This window comes from Chiloscyllium plagiosum, unplaced genomic scaffold (genome assembly GCF_037043375.1).
Source record: "Chiloscyllium plagiosum isolate Xiang-an unplaced genomic scaffold, Cpla_swu_hap1 HiC_scaffold_40, whole genome shotgun sequence".
In the NCBI taxonomy this organism is placed as follows: Eukaryota; Metazoa; Chordata; class Chondrichthyes; order Orectolobiformes; family Hemiscylliidae; genus Chiloscyllium; species Chiloscyllium plagiosum.
The window spans coordinates 22,860,961-22,885,032 of NW_028270178.1; the positions used below are offsets into that span (position 1 = coordinate 22,860,961).

Sequence of the window (24,072 nt, forward strand, 5' to 3'; positions counted from 1 at the left end):
ACACTCAGTATCTTCATGTTGCAAATTAATAATATCCTGTCAGAAACCTGTCCTCCCCTCAGGGACAAAACCTCCCTGGGTCTGGAAGTGTGGACTATGCAGGGAACGGGAATTTTAATCTGTCACTGAGTTAGTTTGGAAATCTGTGCTGCGCATGGACATTTCTCCACATTATATACCATCTGCCAATGATTTGCCCACTCAGTGAAGCTTACCACATCGGATCTTAGTCTCTTTGGTTGTCCCCACAGCTTTCTCTCCCACCCAACATGGGTCTTGTCAGTGACTCTGGAGATATTACATAGAGATAAAGAAGATAGGAGCAGGAGTAGGCCATTCAGCCCCTCGAGCATGCTCTGTCATTCAAGATGATAAAGACTGATCTTCAAGCTCAATTTCCTAATCCTGTCCTCCCCCTCAGGTCACCTTTGTTCATTTAGACACATGAACCAAACCGAGATCCTGTATCAGAGAGAGAGAGAGAGATTGTGTATGAGAGAGAGAGTTGTTGAGATGTCAGAGAGATGGATAATTGAGATGGTGTACGATAGAAAGAGAGTGATACTCAAATGGTGTATGGGAGAGTGTTGGCGGGACAATATATGAGATTGAGATTGTGTTCGAGAGAGGAAGAGACCACTAACATTATGTATGAGATAGATGTTGACAGACGGGGAGATAGTGAGATTGTACATGGGAGGGAGAAGGAAATTGAGAGATTTTACATTAGAGATAGAGAAAACAGTGAGATTGTGCATAAGCCAGAATGAGAGAGTTTGTACATGAGAGAGAGGAGTGAGTGAGTGAGTATGTGTATGTGTGAAAGAGAGAGAGAGAGGGGTATGAAGACAGTTCAACTCAGTTTACCGCTGCAACTCTGCTTGGGGAATGCCTGTCCTTCAGATATTTGACTGTGACATCATTGAGAGTTCTCTCCGTGCTGTACCTGTCCCAGGAGTCATTAATGCGGACAGTGTAGCGAGCTTTACTCAGTATCTCCCTCCATTAAACAGGACAAATCATCGGAAGGTGCAGATGATGCACAAATTGCCCATGAAGTAAACAGGGAAGAGCAGTAGACTTTAGGAGGAAACAAGCAGACATTGTTTACAGTCGTTGAGAAGATATTTAAGGATGAGAGTGGTCCACAGGATTGCTGATGTTATCTCAGTAAAACTTCCTTCCTGTTGTTGGCCAATTAACATGAAGCACTGAATTCCAGTGAAATAGGCATGTGAGGGCTCAGGGAAGCGATAGTGTTTGGATGTTAGACTGAGGAGGGACAATACAGATTAATGGTACAATGTTAATCTGGGGGACAAAACAGAGACTTCAGTTGTAAATCTGGAATTCTGTCAGCACAGGAGAGGGGAAAATGTCTCAAAAGCACGTTTTAAATTTGGTGATATAATCACATTAGCTTTCTGTGATTTGTGAGCAAGGATCTGGAATATATTGCTGAATATCTATTAAGTCCTGGAGTAAAGTCGTATTTGATCCAATAATGCAGAGCCCTGGTGGCACACACACACATTCTCGCTGATCCCTCAGAATCTCCCGATCGAGGGTGGATTTGGTTGCCCCCCACATATCAATCATAAACAGGATTGGATTTTCAGCAACCACTAAGGTAATGTGAGGCTTCTGCTGGAGTGGTGGGAAAGTACTGACGACTGGGAGGTTCTGGCTCAGAAGTTGTTGAAGGTGAAAGGAGTCCGGGGTGGCAGATTCTGGGATTGTGTGAAAGAGACATTCGGTCCTCCAGTGCCCGGGCATTCTACAGCTGAAACACAAACCTATTTGCGTAACTGGGTATCGACACCATCTCCCCTTCTTCCAAAGTACATTAGGGAACAGCCCTGGTTCTCCTCTCCAGGGTCCCCTTACGAAGGGTCACTTGGTAGGGGCCTACATCTGGGGAAAGAGTGTGTGCCCATGGGATATCCCACTCCCAATGAAAATCCCACTCCCAATGAAACTCATCAATACTGACTGAAGGCGTGTTGTGATCATGGAGCAGCTGAACAAACTCAGTTTTTGTGTGACATTTAGAGCATGACTTGGGGTGGTTCTGGCCGTCCCTGTAATAAATAAGGACCCTCCTCATCTGGGATCTGCTGTTCTCAGACCAAACCATATTGTTTGTGCATACCATGTCTGCGACACTCTAGGAGACACATTGTAAAATCATATAGTTAAACGATGGTGTGTCCTATCTGCCATGAAAAGCTTGATCCCCAGCATAAGTCCCATAGCACGCAACAAATATTCCCCAAAAGTCCTCTCCAGCTCTTCAGACTTACATTTGCAGTCTAGGACCTTAGTAATGTTGATAGGCAGTTGCAGGGCACGCTCTAATGACTGGACAATTTGGTTCACTTGAGTGTCCTCTTTGAATTAGTTATTTAAATCATTGTAAGTGTGGACAGGTCTCTTTCTGTCACCCTCGCCCATTTGCTCTTGCCACTTAATAACTTCTTCTAGTGACAAGATCATATAACAGAGGACTAACAGATGTTGCATTTTACATTTGAATTGTGCGCTGGTTTATCTGTACAATCCAGAGCCAGATTCATTATCATGATCATCTCTTGGGGGTTCCAAGGGACATAGACCCCGATTGTTGGCGGCTCATCCCCCTCATCTGCTTTGGGGTTTGGCAGCTGCCTTGTAGGGAGCATAGTTTTGCGGGTGACATGGAGATGGTGAACTCCAGTGCAAAGGTCATAAGGTGCCTTTGGTTTCCTGGAGCACATCTTAACCCGATCTGCTACACATGTTTTCCCGGGGCTTGGGTATGGTGGCGGGGATGGAGTCATAGGTGGCTCAACTGGTGCACTCAGGTAACATCCCATTCCTCCTCTGCCTCAGTATCATTCCCTTCCTCCTCGCAAAGGGTCGGTATGCCAGACATGAGCTCAGAAGTGCTTAGGTTCTCTCTACAGCATTGTCGCTTTAACCACTCTTGTATATCTTCCTCAGCTTTAGCCTCTTTATGCTGTTTCTCCTATTCCCTTTTGTGCCTACCATCCAGCTATTCTCACTCAACCTTCAACACCTCCCAACTCCCAGCTGCTGTTAATACCTCTTGTCACAAGCATTATTTCCCCAGCTGGCTGGTAAGGTGTCCTGCCATTTACTGCTGGCTCTCACCTTCCATTCCTTAATAATGGATTTCCAATTTTCCTCATGATTTCTTTTTTTCCAAATCAGGTTCACCGCCTGCTCACAGGAGTCCATATCCCAAGTCCTGCCCAGGGTGAAATCTTGTCCCCTAATCATTCATGCAGCGTAAGTTTTGTGAATTATTTTCCTGATCAGGTAAATTCCTGCACATGTTCTGAAATGGGGTCCCCTTCCCATCCACAAGAAGTGATTGTCTCACTATACCGCCCTGCTCTAGTATAAACAAATTTCCGCTGGTCTGATGAGTACTAAGGAGTGAGAAATTTATAGAGACTACTCTCTTTCATATTATATATTAATTTCCACCATCCATGTCTGAAAGAGTCAATTCCCTAAACCAAACCTGTCAAGGTGGCAGGGTGGTTCAGTGGTTAGCACTGCTGCTTCACAGCACCAGAGACCTGGGTTCGATTCCAGCCTTGGATGAACTGGCTGTGTGGAGTTTGCAATTCTCCCTGCGTCTGCATGGGTTTCCTCCCATAGACCAAAGATGTGCAGGTTAGGTGAATTGGCCATGCTAAATTGCCCATAGCGTTAGGTGAAGGGGTAAATGTAGGGGAATGGGTCTGTATGTGTTAAACTGCGGTAGGTTAGTGTGGACTTGCTGGGTCAAGTGCCTGTTTCCACACTGCATGGAATCTAATCTAATCCAAAGTCGTGATGACCACTTCCCTGACCAGAGTCCCCAGTCCCGATCTTTTCTTCTATAGCAACAATGCAGAGCAGCCAATGTCACCCTGCAGCAATTTAGAGCAGTCAGACAAAACTTTGCTCCCTTACAAGCTGGGTCCTGGTGGTTCGTTCAACCCCTTCAAGGTGCCAGTTCCACGGGGCAAGGGATAGATTGTCTGGCCGAACTAAAGGAGTGGTCTGGAGTAAGATACCCCAAGCTGCCCTTACCACTCTGTTCTGTTCAATTCAGCCAGGCGAGACTTTCCCTATGTTGAGGTCTGAGTCTCGGAACTAAATGAGGAACTCTTGACTCTTAATTCTGGACAACACAAATTTCAGTTCAAAGGTAGACACTTTATTTTTTTGAACAGCCAGTGAGAGATTCTGAGTGATACCAAAAGGAGTCATGTAGCCTACTTGTGGTGGCACCCCCAGGTTGCATCCCTCGATGAATCTCTGAACATTACATGCAAGCAGTGTGTTTTATAAATAATTTGGGTGTGACTAATACAATGTTCTCAACATCAAGTGGCTGATTGCTGTTATGTTGTTAAAACAGGTATTTCTCAATCTTACAATGACTAGTAATTGCTACCTTCCTGTGATAAATATCGAATTGTACACAGGAACTTGTTATTGTATCATTCACAATCTTATGTTAATAGGTAAGGAGGTAGATAATAGAATTTTTGTATTGTTCGCACTGTTGGTCTTCATGTTCCCTTGCTAATAGGTAAGGAAGCATGTTAACAGCAACAGGAGGCAGTTAATAAGATCTATAACCAGGGCTGACAGTCTTATTCAGGGAAACAAATATCTTTGCCTGGGGCTGAGAGTAAAATACACATGTATGGCTCCAGATCATTTTGGCAGCTTGGAGGCAGCCAGCCAGCCACTGTGATTTCCAGTCTCAGCCTGTAGAGGACAGGTACACAATTGAACATACAATGAGTCACTCGAAGAAGGGATCTTTAACCCTTGAAATCCTAATGTTTCAAAACACTATGATAAGCCAGTAAAATCAAATTTCTTTGGTTTTGGGGTTCTCAAACTTCATCACTATCTCCATTCTTTCAAATTCCAATACTTCCTTCATCTTTTCCCTTTTATTGGTTCTTTGGAATGCTGTTTCTAACTGCTTTATTGCTTCTTCATGCTCAAACTGTTTTAAGTAACTTTTTTACAGACAATTCCAATGACTCACGTATTGGAGTGATCCCTCATATTCCACATATTTCAAATGCTTTGACAAAACTTCAATTCCCTCTTTTTTTCTTGGCTCTGACAGGCATTTGCACCTGTAAATCATTTGGCAGTTTTCAGTTCAGCCTTGGTTAAGACTTGTACATCAGTCAGTGTTAACTCCTGTCTCTACTGCATGGTTGGAGCTACCTCCATTGCCATCTGATGTTTTAGTGCAGCCTTTAATACTGGTCTCTGTTCTGCTTCCTCATGAATTACTCTTACCCCACATTCAATCCGCATTCAGAAATTCATCACAGAGCCTCCAAACCTTTGTCATGAGTTATTCAGCCAAGAGTGTGCTCACAATCAAGTATATTTGAACATATGAGCTGGTGGCATTATGGGCACATTCCTGGTCACATTTGACCCTCTTCTAGGTAACAAACCATCTCCACTTGAAAAATATTCAGTCTCCATTATCCATGAGCCATTACAAATGCTTAAATATACTATATACATTATATACATATGTAAATGCATCTTTCATAGACAATCAATTCAATCACAAAATGGTAAATTTTCCAACTCTACAGAGGACAAAATAAATAGATTTTATCAATAATAACTGATATAAAATAAACAAACTTTAACAGGTGACAAAATAGATGAACAATAATCATAATGAAATTTAAGCGGTATCCTCCTTAATCCCAAATATGCACATAATTAGGACAGACTAGATCGACAGTTTGGCCACAACATTAACAATGAAAAACTGAGGAAAAAAGGAACAAATTCTGTGGATCGAGTTCAGACTACAGAAGTGGGATGAAGTAACTTCCTCAAATTGTTGGCGAAAACCACAAGAAATACCACGTAGATGTTGACTGCAGTGAGAGCAGTAGATCATCAATTCCGTAGCTGGTCAGTTGGACCTAGGTCATTGCTCGAGATAGAAATTCTTGTTTTTTGAGTCTTTCGAGTGTTTGATCATTACTCACGAGAGAGAGAGTCAAAGATCTCTGTTTACAAGGTTTTCAAAAATTTGTATGCCACCTCCATTTCTCAAGTTTGCAACACACTGCAACTTAAAACCCCAAAGATTGTTAAAACACTTGGTGTCAGCTTGCCTCAATAGAGGATCAAGATCCAGCTTCTCCAAAGATTACATGCCTTTGTGTAAGATATATGTGAATACCTTAGACTTCCACTTTCAACCTTGGAGTTGTGAAAAAAAAACCCTCACTTTGTTTGGACACTGCTGTGTTGCAAAGATTCAAACTTTCCCAGTTTATGTAACAAGAGGCCTTTGAATCAGCATCTTCTGACTTTCTCTTATTCTTTCTTTATTTCACCATTTAGCTATTCCGTTCTTTTGCAATTTTTCACCTCTATTTGTTAGTCTGTTGCAAAAAACAAATGCTCAAAGACGAAAAAACGGTTTTAATAAAATCTGGTGGACGGATAGTATATGGCTCAAGGAAGAAATTATTAAAAATGCTGACAAAGGTGAGTTCGGTTCTTGAAATCTTTAAAATGACGTGCAATCATTGGGGAAATTGGACAAATTGACTTTCTTTCTCAATATTATGGAATTGTTTGAAAACCTTCTCTTCTCCCACCTACAGTCAAGGAGGTGAAGAACCAACAAAGGAAGCAGCTTAACATTAACATTTCAGCCTTCTCTCAACTCAGTCTCTACTCAGTCTGAGATTAGATTAGATTAGATTAGATTAGATTAGATTACATTACAGTGTGGAAACAGGCCCTTCGGCCCAACAAGTCCAAACCGACCCGCCGAAGCGGGGTTTTAAGTTGCAGTGTGTTGCAAACTTGATGGCCAACTTCTTATTCTGATACTATCTTCTTGCGCTTTGGAGGCCCCCAGCCAAGAGCAGCATCCTTCCTGCAGCTATCCTATTCAGCTTTGTCAGACGTTTGTATGCCTCAAAGAAAATCAGCTCAGTTTTCAAACATGCGGTGAGTCTCTAATCTAGGTGAGCGTGGACTGAGGAAATGGGCTGAAGGGAACACAATTAGGTCAGGACACATGGAGACCAGGGTGGGGGGGGAATGAATGAAAAGAGGTGGACAACAGCCAAAGGAGGAGCCAATATGGCTGGCACAATGTGCATAGTCATCTGGCCTTGCTGTGCTGTGCAGCAGACAAACTGGGATGTGATAGATGGGAACTGAGGCAGGTCGGAGCAGTCTCCCAGTGAGGAAGCTCAGCTTGTCTATGATGGGGCTCTGTTGTATCAGGCACTGCAAGCCTGGCCAGTTCCAGTCGGTAATACTGGATAAGCAGTGACTACGATGAGAGAATGGGGTTGTACCCTAAGGGGAGTGTCAGCCACACTGACTGTGTAACAAGAGCAGTGTATCTTTGTGGCTGTTGCTGCTGAGGCTCAAAGCCAGATTATCACCTCTTCCCTGGGTGTACAGCTGCCTTTCAAAGGTAGTGTGGCTGCAAGGGACGCTGGTCTTTGGGCAGTTAGTGGTGAGCTGTTCCAGGAATAGTACATGGTCAGAAGGGTGGAAATCACACAAGAAAAAGATGCAATGTATATCGTTAATGATGCATGTTTGGCTAAGGTGTGGCAAGAAATCTCACTAGCCCTCACTGAGTGAAACGCTGCCAGAAACCCAATTCAACATGGACTTAATTCAAAACAAACCCCAAAGATTCAGCGTACAATTTCTGCTGCATCACTCAGCATTTCAAACCTGTTTAATGTTGAGCAGCAAGTGATTTTCATGGATCAACTGCGTCATTTGACAAACCTTAATCTCTGCAAGTTATTCTGGCTGTGAGTGAATGGCAGACACATTAATAAGGAAGAGTGTTTATTACATACATGGTTTCAGCAACTTCCTTTGAGTAAGCAAAATCATTGACTTCTTTTGTGCTCAATAGCCTGGATCTAACTCAATCTGATCCTCTCCCTGGGTGAACCCAGACCATACACCCCAGACAATGAATACTGGTCCCCATTTGACAATGATATCTATTCCAGCTCAGCAGCCCCTGTCCACATCATGAATCCACACACTTTCCATGAGGGTTACTGGGCACTGATACTGACCAAGACCTTGAAATCTAGGAATATTGATTACAACTGCCCATGCTCCACTGCAGCCCAGCGTGAGGCTCTTCCTGGCTCCTTCCTGTCTGTGCCTGTCCCTGCTGGGAAATATTGAGGCCCAGATATCCTATAGAAACCACACTGGGAGGTTGCGGATGTTGTATCTCATTACCCAGTGGTCGGCCTCTGACCAAACAATGGGTGATGACCCGCACCCCCATCCCCCACCCCGCAACTCAGTGTGACCTGGAATCTGGGAAACAGTCAACTGTATTTCAACCTGGAGCATGGCTGATTATAGAGTCAAAGAGATGTACAGCATGGAAACAGACCCTTCGGTCCAACTCGTCCATGCCGACTAGATATCCGAACCCAATCTAGTCCCATTTGCCAGCACTAGGCCCAAAGCCATCGAAACCCCTCCTATTAATATTGCATTCAGATGCCTTTCAAAAGTTGTAATTGTACCAGCCTCCACTACTTCCTCTGGCAGCTCATTCCATACACACACCACCTTCGGTGTGAAAAACGTTGGCCCTGAGGTCGTTTTAAATCTTTCCCCTCTTACCTGAAACCTATGCCCTCTGGTTCTGGAGACCCCATCCCAGCGAAAAGATGTTGTCTATTTATCCTATTGATGCCCCTTATAGTTTTATAAACCTCTATAAGGTCACCCCCCCAGCCTCTGATGCTCCTGGGAAATCAGCCCCAGCCTATACAGCCTCTTCCAATAGCTCAAATCCTCCAACCCTGGCAACATCCTTGTAGATCATTTCTGAACCCTTTCAAGTTTCACAACATCTTTCCGATAAGAAGGAGACCAGAATTGCATGCAATATTCCAAAAATGGCCTAACCAATGTCTTGTATAGCCGCAACATGACCTCCCAACTCCTGTACTCAATACTCTGACCAATAAAGGAAAGCATACCAATGCCTTCTTCACAATCCTATCTACCAATGACTCCACTGTCAAGGAACTATGAACATACACTCCAAGGTCTCTTTATTTAGCAACACATCCCAGGACCTTTCTATTAAAGTGTATAAGTCCAGCTCTGATTTGCCTTTCTAAAATGCAGCACCTCGCATTTATCTAAATTAAACTCCATCTGCCACTTCTCAGCCCATTGGCCCGTCTGATCAAGATCCCATTGTCCTCTGAGGTAGCATTTCTCGCTGTCCACTTCACCTCCAACTTTGTTGTCATCCGAAACTTACTAACTCTACCTCCTACATTCACATATAAATCATTTATATAATGACAAAAGGCAGCGGACCCAGTGTTGATCCGAGTGGCACACCACTGTTCACAGATCTCCAGTCTGAAAGGTAAGCCTCCATCACCGCCCTCTGTCTTCTACTTTCAAGCCGATTCTGTGTCCAAATGGCTAGTTCTTCCTGTATTCCATGAGGTCTAACCTCACTAACCAGTCTCCCAAGAGGAACCTTGACGAATGCCTTAGTGAAGTCATAGAGTCAAAGAAATATACAGCATGGAAATAGACCCTTCGGTCCAACCCGTCCATGCCGACCAGATATCCCAACCCAATCTATTCCCATCAGCCAGCACCCAGCCCATATCCTTCCAAACCCTTCCTATTCATATACCTATCCAAATGCCTCTTAAATGTTGCAATTGTTCCACCCTCCACCACATCCTCTGGCAGATCATTCCATCCACGGACCACCTTTGGTGTGAAAAAGTTGCCCCTTAGTTCTCTTTTATATCTTTCCCCTCTCACCCTAAACCTATGCCCTTTAGTTCTGGAATCCCCCATCCCAGGGAAGAGACTTTGTCTATTTATCCTATCCATTTCCCTCATAATTTTGTAAACCTCTACCAGGTAACCCTTCAGCCTTTAATGCTCCAGGGAAAACAGCCCCAGTCTATACAGCCTCTCCCTATAGCTCAAATCCTCCAACCCTGGCAATATCTTTGTAAATCTCTTCTGAACCCTTTCAATTTTCACAACATCATTCCGATAGGAAGGAGACCAGAATTGCATGCAATATTCCAACAGTGGCCTAACCAATGTCCTGTACAGCTGCAAAATGACCTCCCAACTCCTGTACTCAATAATCTGACCAATAAAGGAAAGTATACCAAACACCATCTTCACTATCCTATCTACCTGCGACTCCACTTTCAAGGAGCTATGAACCTGCACTCCAAGGTCTCTTTGTTCAGCAACACTCCCTTGGACCTTAGCATTAAGCGTATAAGTCCTGCTAAGATTTGTTTCCCAAAATGCAGCACCTCGCATTTATCTGAATTGAACTCATCTGCCACTTGTCAGCCCATTGGCCCATCTGTTCCAGATCCTGTTGTAATCGGAGGTAACCCTCTTTGCTGTCCACTACACCTCCAATTTTGGTGTCATCTGCAAACTTACTAACTGTACTTCTTATGCTCGCATCCAAATCATTTATGTAAATGACAAAAAGTAAAGGACCCAGCACTGATACTTGTGGCTGATCCATTGGTCACAGGCCTCCAAGTCTGAAAAACAACCCTCCACCATCACTTTCTGTCTTCTACCTTTGAGCCAGTTCTGTATCCAAATGGCTAGTTCTCCCTGTTTTCTGTGAGATCTAACCTTGCTAATCAATCTCCCATGGGGAACCTTGTCAAATGCCTTACTGAAGTCCATATAGATCACATCTACCGCTCTGCCCTCATCAATCCTCAAAAAACTCAATCAAGTTTGTGAGACATGATTTCCCACGCACAAAGCCATGTTGACTATCCAAAAACAGTCCTTCCCTTTCCAAATCCATGTACATCCTGTCCCTCAGAATTCCCTCCAACAACTTTCCCACCACCGACGTCAAGCTCACCTGACGTCTATAGTTCCCTGGCTTGTACTTACCACCCTTCTTAAACAGTGGCACCATGTTAGCCAACCTCCAGTCTTCTGGCACCTCACCTGTGACTATTGATGTTACAGATATCTCAGCAAGAGGCTCAGCAAACATGTCTTTAGCTACTCACAGAGTTTTAGGGTAGACCTGATCAGGTCCTGGAGATTTATCCACCTTTACCCATTTCAAGACATCCAGCACTTCCTCCTCTGTAATATGGACATTTTGCAAGATGTCACCATCTATTTTCCTACAGTCTATATCTTCCATATCCTTTCCCACAGTAAATGCTGATGCAAAATACTCATTTAGTATCTCCCTCATTTTCTGCGGCTCCACGCAAAGGCAGCCTTGCTGATCTTTGAGGGGCCCTATTCTCTCCCTAGTTAACCTTTTGGCCTTAATGTATTTGTAAAAACTCTTTGGATTCTCCTTAATTCTATTTGCCCAAGCTATCTCATGTCCTCTTTTTGCCCTCCTGATTTCGCCCTTAAGTATACTTCTACTTCCTTTATACTCTTCTAAGGATTCACTCGATCTATCCTGTCTATACCTTATATATGCCTTTTTCTTTTTCTTAACCAAACCCTCAATTTCTTTAGTCATCCAGCATTCCCTATACCTACCAGCCTTTCCTTTCACCCTAACAGAAATATATTTTCTCTGGATTGTCGTTATCTCATTTCTGAAGGCTTCCCGTTTTCCAGCCACCCCTTCATCTGCCCCCAATTCAGCTTTCCAAAGTTCTTGCCTAATACCGTGAAAATTGGCCTTTCTCCAATTTAGAACTTCAACTTTTAGATCTGGTCTATCCTTTTCCATCACTATTTTAAATCTAATAGAATTATGGTCGCTGGCCCCAAAGTGCTCCCCCACTGATACTTCAGTCATCTGCCCTGCCTTATTTCCCAAGAGTAGGTCAAGTTTTGCACCTTCTCTAGTCGGAACATCCACATACAGAATCAGAAAATTGTCTGGTAAACACTTAACAAATTCCTCTCCATCTAAACTCTTAATACTATGGCAGTCCCAGTCTACATTTGGAAAGTTAAAACCCCCTACCATAACTATCCTAATATTCTTACATATAGCTGAGATCGCCTTACAAGTTTGTTTCTCAATTTCCTTCTGAGTATTAGGGTGTTTATAATACAATTCCAATTAGGTTATCACCCCTTTCTTATTTCTCAGTTCCACCCAAATAATTTCCCTTGATGTATTTCCACGAACACACTCCCTCAGCATAGCTGTAATGCTATCCCTTAGCCAAAGATGCCAGCCCCCCTCTTGCCTCCCTTTCTATCCTTCCTGTAGCATTCGTATCCTGGAACATTAAGCTGCCAGTCCTGCCCATCCCTGAGCCATGTTTCTCTAATTGCTATGATATCCCAGTCCCATGTTCCTAACAATGCTCTGAGTTCATCTGCCTTCCCTGTTAGGCCCCTTGTGTTGAAATAAATGCAGTTTAATTTATTAGGCCTACCTTGTCCCTGCCTGCCCTGACTGTTTGACTCGCTTCTGTTCTCAACTGTAATCAGATATTTCTACTCTCGAGGACCTTCTTTTTAAATTTCTGCCTAACTCCCTGTAATCTCCCTTCAGAATCTCAACTTTTTCCCTTCCTATGTCGTTGGTTCCAACGTGGACAATGAGAGCAATTGTGTTAGGGGATTCCAAGGTACAGACAGACGTTTCTGTGACCAGCAGCGAAAAAGCAGAATGGTGCGCTGCTTCCCTGGTATTAGGATCAAGGATGTCTCAGAGATGGTGCAAAATGTTGTCGAGAGGGAGAGGGGCCAGCAAGTCCACACAGATCACTTTTTTTTGAAGGGGAAGGATAGAGGATTGTCCAAATATAGTGACAGCAGTAATCTTTAGAGATTGAAAGAGTCACCTAATGAGACAGTCAGTCCAGCTCGAGATTCCTGCAGTGACTTTAGACACCTCTTTCCATTTGGACTGAAACTATTTCCCCACAGCCTGAAACAGATTGAAGAGTAAACAGGAAACAGATTAAATACAGCCATAATTAAAATGGAGGTAATCTTTCAATAATCATTGACAAATGCGACCCAGAAAAGTGAAGACAAACTCTCACCTGATCAGCTCCAAACCTCTGCAAGTCTGTAGAAGGGAGGTGACAGTGGGGATGAACTGGTCTGAGAAGGAATTCGATCCCAGATCTAGAACTTTCAATGACTGGTTTGTACTGAAAGCAGTAGACAGCTCCTGAGCACAAGAATCTGTGAGACCGACGTCATACAAACTGGGCAGAATGGAAAGAGAAATGAAAAGAATCAAAGTAAACCTCCACTGCTCATTAAAAACACTAACAATGATTGTGGTAATAATGTGCAGTGTTTGTTAGTAAAACAATGTTTATTTAAAGTGTCGATTCGAAGTATGTATTTAAATCAATTCTTGATCAGAATAAGCATGTACAGTATGACATCAATTCATAGAAACACAATCTCACAGAGTCTGGTACTTACTGCAGTTTCTGTAGTTTACAGTCAGAGTTCCCCAGAACTGCACACAGTAGTTTCACCCCTGAATCTCCCAAATTGTTATTATTCACGTTCAGTTTCATTAAAGACTGGTTTTTACTGACAGCAGAATTGAGAACCTGGACACCAAGATTTTGTCAGACCATTTCTGAACAGCCTTAGGATGAGAGAAAAAGGAACACCAGGAATCAGAGTAAATCCTCGGTGCTGGTCATTACTTATCCAAACAATAACTTAATTATAAACACAGTCTCCCAAAGTGTGGTACTCACAACAACTTCGGTATTTTGCAATGAGGATTCATCAGAGCCAATGACAGTCGTTTCACTCCTAAATGTTTCAACTTATTATTTCCGAGGTTTAGTTCTGCCAGAGATTGGCTTGTGTTGAGTATAGAGGCGAGATCCTCAGCACAAGATTCTGAGAGACAGTTGTCACGAAGCCTGGCGATTACAATCAGAGGAAATACCCAGTTTTCATTCTTATTTGTGCTAATAATAAAGTGTTGGGCATGTAGTTATTACAAACACAAGTTAAACTACTTGGGTACTTACTCAAGTTTTTGTATTTTACAGTTTGGATTCCTTAGAACTGCTGGCAGCAATTTTACTCCTGAATCCCCCAATTTATTGTCATTCAGGTTCACAACGGTCAGTGAGCGACCTGTACTTAGAATGGAGCTGAGATCGTCGGCACAAGAATCTGTGAGCATGTTATTGTTGAGACTGGGGATCAGAGAAATAGGGGGAGGGAGAGAAACAGAGTGCACACAAGAAAGCCACAGAGAGAGAGAGAGAGAGAGAGAGAGAGAGAGAGAGAGAGAGAATGCAAGAGAGCCAGAGAGAGAGAGAAAGAATGCAAGAGAGCCAGACATAGAGATAGTGCATGCAAGAGAGTCAAACAGAAAGACAGAGAGAGATAGTGAGAGTGAGAGACAGACAGACAGAGGGGGAACATGTGCAAGAGGGCCGGAGGGTCAGAGAGAGGGGCAGCGCACATGAGGGAGCAGACAGCATGCGAGTGTAAGAGAAACAAAGAAAATAAAAACAGGATTTTAGTATTAACACTATTATAGAGTCATAGAGATGTACAGCATGGAAAAAGACCATTCGGTCCAACCCGTCCATGCTGACCAGATATCCCAACCCAATCTCGTCCCATCTGCTTGCACCCGGCCCACATTCCACCAAACCCTTCCTATTCATATACCTATACAAATGCCTCTTAAATGTTGCAATTGTTGCACCCTCCACCACATCCTCTGGCAGCTCATTCCATAGACGTACCACTCTCTGCGTGAAAAAGTTGCCCCTTAGGTCTCTTTTATATCTTTCCCCTCTCACCCTAAACCTATGCCATCTCGTTCTGGACTCTCTGACCCCAGGGAAAAGACTTTGTCTATTTATCCTATCCATGCCCCTCATAATTTTGTAAACCTCTATAAGGTCACCCCTCAGCCTCCGACGCTCCAGGGAAAACAGCCCCAGCCTGTTCAGCCTCTCCCAGTAGCTCAGATCCTCCAACCCTGGCAACATCCTTGTAAATCTTTTCTGAATCCTTTCAACTTTCACAACATCTTTCCGATAGGAAGGAGGCCAGAATTGCATGCAATATTCCAACAGTGGCCTAACCAATGTCCTGTACAGCCGCAACATGACCTCCCAACTCCTGTACTCAATACTTTGACCAATAAAGGAAAGCATACAAAACGCCTTCTTCACTATCCTATCTACCTGCAACTCCACTTTCAAGGAGCTATGAACCTGCACTCCAAGCTCTCTTTGTTTAGCAACACTCCCGAGGACCTTACCATTAAGTGTATAAGTCCTGCGAAGATTTGCTTTCCCAAAATGCAGCACCTCACATTTATATGAATTAACTCCATCTGCCACTTCTTAGCCCATTGGCCCATCTGGTCAAGATCCTGTTGTAATCTGAGGTAAACCTCTTTGTTGCCAACTACACCTCCAATTTTGGTGTCATCTGCAAACTTACTAACTGTACCTCTGATGCTCGCATCCAAATCATTTATGTAAATGATAAAAAGTAGAGGGCACAGCACCGATCCTTGTGGCACTCCACTGGTCACAGGCCTCCAAGTCTGAAAAACAACCCTCCACCATCACCCTCTGCCTTCTAGCTTTGAGCCAGTTCTGCATCCACATGGCTAGTTCTCCCTGTAGTGCATGAGATCCAACCTTGCTAATCAATCTCCCATGGGGAACTTGTCGAACGCCTTACTGAAGTCCATGTAGATCACATCTACTGCTCTGCCCTCATCAATCTTCTTTGTTACTTCTTCAAAAAAACTCAATCAAGTTTGTGAGACATGATTTCCCACGCACAAAGCCATGTTGACTATCCTGAATCAGTCCTTGCCTTTCCAAATACATGTACATCCTGTCCCATCAGGATTCCCTCCCACAACTTGCCAACCACCAAGGTCAGACTCACCGGTCTATAGTTCCCTGACTTGTCTTTACCGCCCTTCTTCAACAGTGGCACCACGTTTGCCTACCGCCAGTCTTTCGGCACCTCACCTGTGACTATATACAAATATCTCAGCAAGAGGCCCAGCAATCACTTCTCTAGCTTCCCACAGAGTTCTCGGGTACACCCGAGATCAGGTCCTGGGGATTTATCCACTCTTAACTGTTTCAAGGCATCCAGCACTTTCTCCTCTGTAATACTTATAATAATAATGATGTAAACATTCAGAGATCCAGATATCGACAGGCGTAACTGGAGCAGAGATGAAAACTGTGGTGCTGGAAAAGCACATCAGGTCAGGCAGCATCCGAGGAGCAGGAAAATCAATGTTTCGGGCAAAAGCCCTTCACAAGAACCACCATCCATTTAACATCCACCTCATCAAGGCCCTGAAGGACTTTATATATTTTGTTCAAGTCACCCACAAACCCATCTAAACTCCAGTGGAAACAAACCCAATCTGTCCACGTTATCTTCGTAAGAGAAGCTACTCGTTCAAAGTATTAATCTAGTAAATCTCCTCTGAACCACCTCTAACGCATTTACATTCATTTTTAAATGAGACTGGGGTTAGAGTGAATTGACACTGTAAAGGTTCAATAGGGATTATGATAGGTAAATTAAAGAACAGGCTATAATTAATGAATCTTGTACCAAATGAACTGATGCAGCCTCAAGCAGGAATTCATAAATAACAGTTTGTTCCATCAAACAATTGCAGAGAGGCCTTGGGCCAGAAAAGGTTTAGACACAGGGAGATGAAGGACACTGATAAGAAATGAGGCAAATCAATATGGTGTCAATGATCTTTGACTGAGTGAAAGAGACATGCATGTCATTAATGTATGACCTGCAACTGAAATCTGTTTTGTTTTGTTTGTAGGAAGCAAGATTAGATGCTTCTGGTATAAAGGTCCTCAGTTTTTCTGTATTCTCCAGAGTCTTACTCTGGTCGAACTAGTGATGCTGTCCCTACGTTGCTTGATTAAAACAACTGCAATCCTGTACTCAGTCTACAGTGGTTGATCGAGTTACTGCAACAGAGAACAAAACTATACCCAGTGTCTGAGATGTGATTTCACATGGCCTGTATAACTGAAGCATAACATTCTTACTCTTACATTCAATTCCACTTGTAATAAAAGACAGTTTCGCTTCACTTTAAGTGAGATGCTGCAGCTGTAACTCATGTAAGAGAACACCAAGATCCCTCAATACCTCAGAATTCCTCAGCCATTCTGCCTTTAAAGGTTTACCCAATATATCAGACTTCATTGAAGGATTGTCACCTGCTTCGGATAAGAGGAGCCTGTGCACTTACTGTAACTGTGTTTGATCTCCCTATAGTTTCCTGCCTCCCTTCATTATTGAATATAGGGATTGCCTCTCTTGAGTAGGCCTCTCTTGGCCTAAAGCTTTCTATCGGTATGTGAGGATTAAAAGGATGACTAGGGTAGGAATAGGGCCAGTCAAAGACAAAAGTGGGAAGCTGTGTGTGGACCCTGTGGAGATCAGAGTTGTGAAAACGAATATTTCTCATCTGTTTTCACTCGGGAAAATGAGTATAATGTAGCGAAGACAGAGATTCGGGTTTTTGGAGTAGAAAGGATTGAGGTTAGTAAGGACGAAGTGTTATCAATTCTTGAAAGTGTGAAAGTAGACACGTGCCCTGTGCCGGATGGGATTTATTCGAGGATTCTCTGGAAACTAGGGAGGAGATGGCAGAGCCTTTGGTCTTGATCTTTGAGTCGTCATTGTCTACAGGTTTAGTACCTGAAGACTGGAGGATTGCAAATTTTTTTTAGATTAGATTAGATTACTTACAATGTGGAAACAGGCCCTTTGGCCCAACAAGTCCACACTGACCTGCCGAAGCGCAACCCACCCATTCCCCTACATTTACCCCTTTTACCTAACACTACGGGCAATTTAGCATTGCCAATTCACCGGATCTGCACATCTTTGGACTGTGGGAGGAAACCGGTGCACCCGGAGGTAACCCACGCAGACTTGGGAAGAATGTGCAAACTCCACACAGTCAGTCACCTGAGTTGGGAATTGAACCCAGGTCTCTGGCGCTGCGAGGCAGCAGCGCTAACCACTGTGCCACTATGCTGCCCACAAATGTTGTGCCCTTGTTCAAGAAGGGCAGTAGAGATGACCCAGGTAATTATACACCATTGAGTCTTATATCTGTTGCAGGAAAAGTTTTGGAAAGGATTATAAGAGATAGGATTTGTAATCATCTAGCAAGCAGCAACTTGATTGGAGATAGTCAACATGGTTTCGTCAAGAGCAGGTTGTGTCTCACAAACCTCATTGAGTTTTTTGAGAAGGTGACCAAGCATATGAATGAGGGTAGGGCAGTTGACGTGGTGAACATGAACTAGAGTGAAGCCTTTGATAAGGTTCCACATAGTAGGCTTTTGGAGAAAACGCAGGGGCATGGGATTGAGGGTGATTTAGCAATTTGGATTACAAACTGGCTTTCCGTAAAAAGGCAGCAAGTGGTGGTTGATGGAAAATATTCAGCCTGGAGTCCGGTTACTAGTGGTGTGTCACAAGGATCATTTTTGGGAGCACTACTGTTTGTCATTTTTATAAACGACTTGTGTGCAGGCATAAGTGGATAGTTAGTAAGTTTGCAGATGACACTAAAGTTAGTGGAGTGGTTGACAGTGTGGAAGAATAATACAGGTTGCAAGAGGACTTGGATAAACTGCAGAATTGGGATGAGAGGTGGCAAATGGAGTTTGGTGCAGCTAAATATGAGGTGATTCACTTTGGGAAGAGTAACAGGAAGGCAGTATACTGGCTCAATGGAAATGTGCAGAGGAATCTTGGTGTCCATGTACATAGATCTCTGACAGTTGCCATCCAGGTTGGTAGTGCTGTTAAGAAGGCATACGGTATGTTAGGTTTTAGTGGTACAGGGATTGAGTTCTGGAGCCGTGATGTCATGCTACAACTGTACAAATTGTTAGTGCAGCCACACTTGGAATATTGTGTACAGTTCTGATCGCCCCATTACAAGAAGGATGTGGAAGCATTGGAAAAGTGCAGAGGAGATTTACCAGGATGTTGGTCTGGAAAGAAGGTCTTATCAGGAAAGGCTGAAGGACTTGGGTCTGTTCTCATTGGAGAGAAGAAGGCTAAGAGGTGATTTAATAGAGATATACAAGATGATCAGAGGATTACATGGGGTGGACAGTGAGTCTTTTTCCTAGGATGAGGACGTCGGCTTGTACAAGGGGGCACAGCTACAAATTGAGAGGTGATTAAATTTAAGACAGATGTCAGAGGCAGGTTCTTTGCTCAGAAAAAGGTAAGGGCGTGGAATGTCCTGCCTGCCAATGTAGCTAACTCAACCAAATTAGGGGCATTTAAACAGTCCTTGGATAAACATATGGATGATGAAGGATAGTGTAGGGGGATGGGCTTAGATTAGTTCACAGGTCAGCGCAATATCGAGGGCCAAAGATCCTGTTCTGCGCTGTATTGTTCTATGCTCTATGAATCTTGGGAATTTTGGAAATTCATGCCAATACAACTCCAACCTCATTTGCAAACTCCTTCAAGGCCCTGCGATGAAGTCCACCTGGAGTCGGAGACTGGTCAGTCCCCTATTCCATCAGTTTACTGAATAAAGTCTCCATAGAGAATGTAATCTCACTATGTTCCTCCCTCTCGCCTCCTGAGTTTGTTTTACCTTCGACAGTCAGAGAGAAGTAGAATACTTGTTCATTTCATTAGCCATTTCCTTATTATTGACTATTAACTTCATATCCTCACTCTCTCAAGGACCAAAATTTACTTTATGTCTACATTTTATCTTTATAAACCTATGGAAACTCTTGCTTTACTGTTTTCAGATTCTAATTCCCTCCTCCTGACTAACTGAATAAAGAACCTGCCGTTCTTTATTTTCAGATCAATCATCTGATCTACCTTCATCTTTACAAATGCATCAAATTAAATGGTTTCTCTCACTTCTTTAGCTAACCATAGATAGAGAGTCCTCCCTCTAAAATTTCTTGCTTTCGTTGTAATAGACTTATTCTGATTATTCTGAAGTATGCTCTTAAATGTCACCACTGTTGCCATTAATCTATCTCAGAGCTGAATCTGCCATTCACTTCAGCTACCTAAGCTTTCAAACACACACCATATTTAAAATGAAAATACTTGTCTTAGGCCCAATCTACTCTCTTTCAAACTTGATGTAAAACTAAATCATATTGTGATTGCTGCTACCGAGGAGCGTACGGCGGAGATTGTTTCACAAACCTTGTCACATCACACAATTCCCATAATATGATGAAACGTATAACCTGCTGCCTGATTGCTCCAGATCACGCAACTCAAAGAAACTCGCAAAAGCAATCGATAACTTCTCATCCAGGTTACCACTGCCAAACTGATTAGTACAATCTACACATACATTCAAGTCAGTAATGATTATTGCCATCCCATTATCACAAGCACCCAATATTTCTTTTTATCTACCTTGTCCCACACTGTGGTTACCATTAGGGGGCCTGCAGACCACTTCTATGGGATACTGCTTTCTACTAAGAATCCTTATGCCATAATAATTCACTTCAATGTGTGTTATGGATTTGTTCACTTCGTTAGGAAAGACATGGAGCTTTCACTCTTCTGTTTATTTAGTTTGTGACATTAATTTTCATGGTTGCTGTTTTCCTAACTTTCCTTTACTTCTGTCCCTTCCTGTAATTCTCTCACTCTCATGTTACCATTTTCCTTTCAACATTTCTTTTGATAAAGCACATCTTTTCACCTTGGATTCCTTGCACCTATTATGGAGTGTAAAAGCCTCTCTCTCATTCCTTGTTGCCATCAACGTGCCTCAGTGGTTAGCACTGCTGCCTCTCAGCACCTCAGACCTGGGTTCAATTCCAGCATTGGGTGACTGTCTGTGAGAGTTTGCACATTCTCCCCATGTCTGCATGGTTTTCCTCCAGGTGCTCCGGTTTCCTCCCAAAGTCCAAAGATGTGCAGGTTAGGTGAACTGGTCATGTTAATTTGCCCACAGTTTTCTTCAGGGATGATGAGCATTATTCAGGGAACTGTAGAGTAATAGGGTAGGGGAATGAGTTTAGGTGGTATATTCTTCGGAGGATCAGTGTGGACTTGTTGGGCCAAATGGCCTGTTTCGACATTGTTGGGATTCTATGATTCCCAAGTTCTGCAGTTTGCAAGAGCACTGTTCAGGTACAGGCTGCCCGAACTCTATCACTCCCACTCTCCTGGTGCCCTACAAACCAGAACTCACTTCTCTCACATATTTGTTGAGCCACGTATTCCCTAATTTTACGAAACCTACGTCAACTTGCAAGTGGCTCAGGTAGTACTCTTCGGATTATAACCTGTGAGAGTCTGCTTTTTTATTTGCTGCCTAGCTCCCCGTAATCTCTATGCTTAACCTCTTTCCTAATTCTACCAATGACATTGAAACCTACGTGGAGCAAAACATTGGGATTTTCTCTCTCCCATTAGATATTAGAAACAATCACACACTGTCTGATACTCACCAGAGTTGCTGCATTTTACAATCCGGATTCCTCAGAATCTCAGCCAGTAGTTTCACTCCTAAATCTCCCACCTTGTTGCTTCCCAGCCTAAACAGAAACAAAGAGTGAGAAACAAAGTGAGACAAATGATGCCTGCCTTTCTCTTTTGCATCTTGAATGTACACAGAGACACTGAAAAACATCAGAAAATGACCAGATTTTCCCAACATTGGCAACCAGTCTTTTTTGTTCAAAACCCAAGTGAATGCCACTAAAATCAATGATAGACCTTACCGGACAGCAGGAAGGTGACTCTTCAGTGAGAATGACAGTCTCCATAAAGTGGGGTAGTAAATACAGCTTCAAGGTAAAGTGCAGCACTGTAAGGCAGCATGATGGTGAGGGCTCAGTGATTGGAGAAGGCAATCCCTCAGACATTGATCATGGCCAACAGGTATGATGAACTGGTCATTTGAAGTCAAGGAGGAAGACTGTGGGAAGGATAGTTACAATGCAGACAATGCTACAGGATGTCAACTAGAGTAGGGCAGAATAGAATGCAGCAATAAGGAGGATTTGTACAATTAGTGACATAGAGAGCATTCTCTGTAGCTACAAATAAAAGTTTGGTCGAGTATGTCCCTTCTTAGGTATCACGTTAAGGAAGGCTTCATGGTAGTTGGAGATAAAATTGTAAGGAAGAGGGATAATTCAATTGCAGCGGACCACAGACACTCAGAGGTACTGAGTTTGGAAGAATTAACACATGGCAAAAGCGCCAGAGTGGGATAAAATGGTGCCTTTTCAAAGGATCCTGGCATTAGTCCTGGGTCAGGAAGGAGCGATACGGACAGGACAGACTCCAGCTGAACCAGGATAAGGCACCTGTTCTCCTGGAAAGAGCAAACATGGAGGCAGAAAACAATTAAAACTAATAAATGAAAGCGGTACAGGAAATTAGATCAGTCTAAATGAAACGGGAAAGGACAAAATACATAAAATAATTAATTACTGTCACAAAGCTGGCACCTTTTTTTTTGAAAAGCTGTTCCTTTTCTCAAGGATACTACATCCTTGGTTTTTCCAAAGGGGTAATAAATCACTTCTGGTTCTGATTAGTCTGGTTTGGTACAGAGATTAAAGGGTATTGAGAGGCCTTTTTGTTCATATGTAAACAGATGAGACTTTAGGCCAAAGTGGTCATGTGTGAGAGGTGACCTGTATAATGAAAGGGGCTGGTGAGCTCTCTAGCTGAGTAGTTCAGTCCAAGCTTGTTAGGAGTTCAGCTGTGTGGAAACAGGCTCTCTCTCTCTGCCCTTCTAACTTCAACCTGTAAGTATCTGTTCCATTTTTTAAACTGTTTTTGAGGGGGTTTGCTTTATTGAGACTGTTGTGTATATTCGGAACAGCATAATGAAGTCTAGTTTGGATAGGTTGAGTTCTGTAGGGGTTCTTTGTTCTGTTCTTTGTGTTTCATTTTGAATAAATTTCTGTCTGTTTTAAAACCTAGTAGTCAATCTAGCTAACTTACTCCGGGTAATTCTCATTGTACACTTACCAAAACAAATTGCAAAGTTATGGTCTGAGTTGCCTGCTCAAGAATGTTTTGAGTGGTCTGGTTTCGTCCATAACAGATTGGGGGCTCTTTGCGGGATTTTAAACAGTGAGTGATAGGTGCCTTTATTTTGGTTTGCTTGGGCAGACAAAGTTTGGGATTGTAATGACTCTTTTAGTCACCAAAAGTTTTCTGGAAGTGGATGTTGTCACTTTGGAAGTTTTGCAAAAGGTGAATTAGACCAAACTGCAGGAATTAACAAACAACCTGGAATTTCAATGGCCTGCTTCTGTGAGGAAAGGAGAGATAATTACAGCAGTAGCTCAGCATTTAAACTTGCTGAAGAAACCATCAGAATCTGTAGAGACAGCAAGTATTCAATTACAAATAAAGCAGCTGAAATTAGAGGCGAGAGCTAGGGAAAAGGCAGCAGAAATGAAACAGTTTGAGTTACGATTAAAAACAGAAGAGAGGAAAAAAGAGAGAGCTGCAGGATAGAAAGAAAAAGAGAGAGATTTAGAACTTCAAACACTGATACTTAAAAAGGAAAGTCAGCTTAAAAGGCTGGAGATAACGGCTGAAGTGAGGAAGCCCTGGTAGTCAGAAGCCAGGTGAGAAACTTTAAATATGTTCAAGCATTGCCTAAATTTGATGAGAAGAATGTGGAAGCCTTCTTCATCCCATTTGAAAAGGTGGCTAAAATGCAGTGGCCAGTGGCAAGATGTGTTTTGTTGATTGAAACGAAATTTGTAGGTAGGGTAGGGGTATTCACATCCCTATCTGAGGAGGTATCTGGGGAATATGAGGAGGTGAAAAAAGCAATTTTAATTGCATATGAGTTTGTACCAGAAGTCGAGCGGCAACATTTCAGGAATCCAAGGTGGGACGCTGATCAAACCTGTATTGAATTTGAAAGGATCAAACAGAGTAATTTCGATAGTTGGATAAGAGCTTTAAAAATTGAGCAAACCCACGATGCTCTTAGAGAGGTAA

The 24,072-nt window shown here is 42.9% G+C and overlaps 1 protein-coding gene across 1 annotated transcript in view; it reads right to left on the reverse strand.

The window, feature by feature from the left end:
* Window positions 1-4,197: 4,197 nt before the first annotated feature.
* LOC122547070 (NACHT, LRR and PYD domains-containing protein 3-like) overlaps window positions 4,198-24,072 on the reverse strand; it is a 223,865-nt gene continuing 203,990 nt past the window's right edge. Inside the window, 7 exon segments of the mRNA XM_087981691.1 lie at window positions 4,198-12,973; window positions 13,092-13,259; window positions 13,486-13,625; window positions 13,627-13,657; window positions 13,773-13,943; window positions 14,055-14,225; window positions 21,546-21,632. Of these exon segments, the coding sequence (XP_087837817.1) occupies window positions 12,868-12,973; window positions 13,092-13,259; window positions 13,486-13,625; window positions 13,627-13,657; window positions 13,773-13,943; window positions 14,055-14,225; window positions 21,546-21,559 (801 nt within the window). The 5' untranslated portion in view covers window positions 21,560-21,632 and the 3' untranslated portion in view covers window positions 4,198-12,867.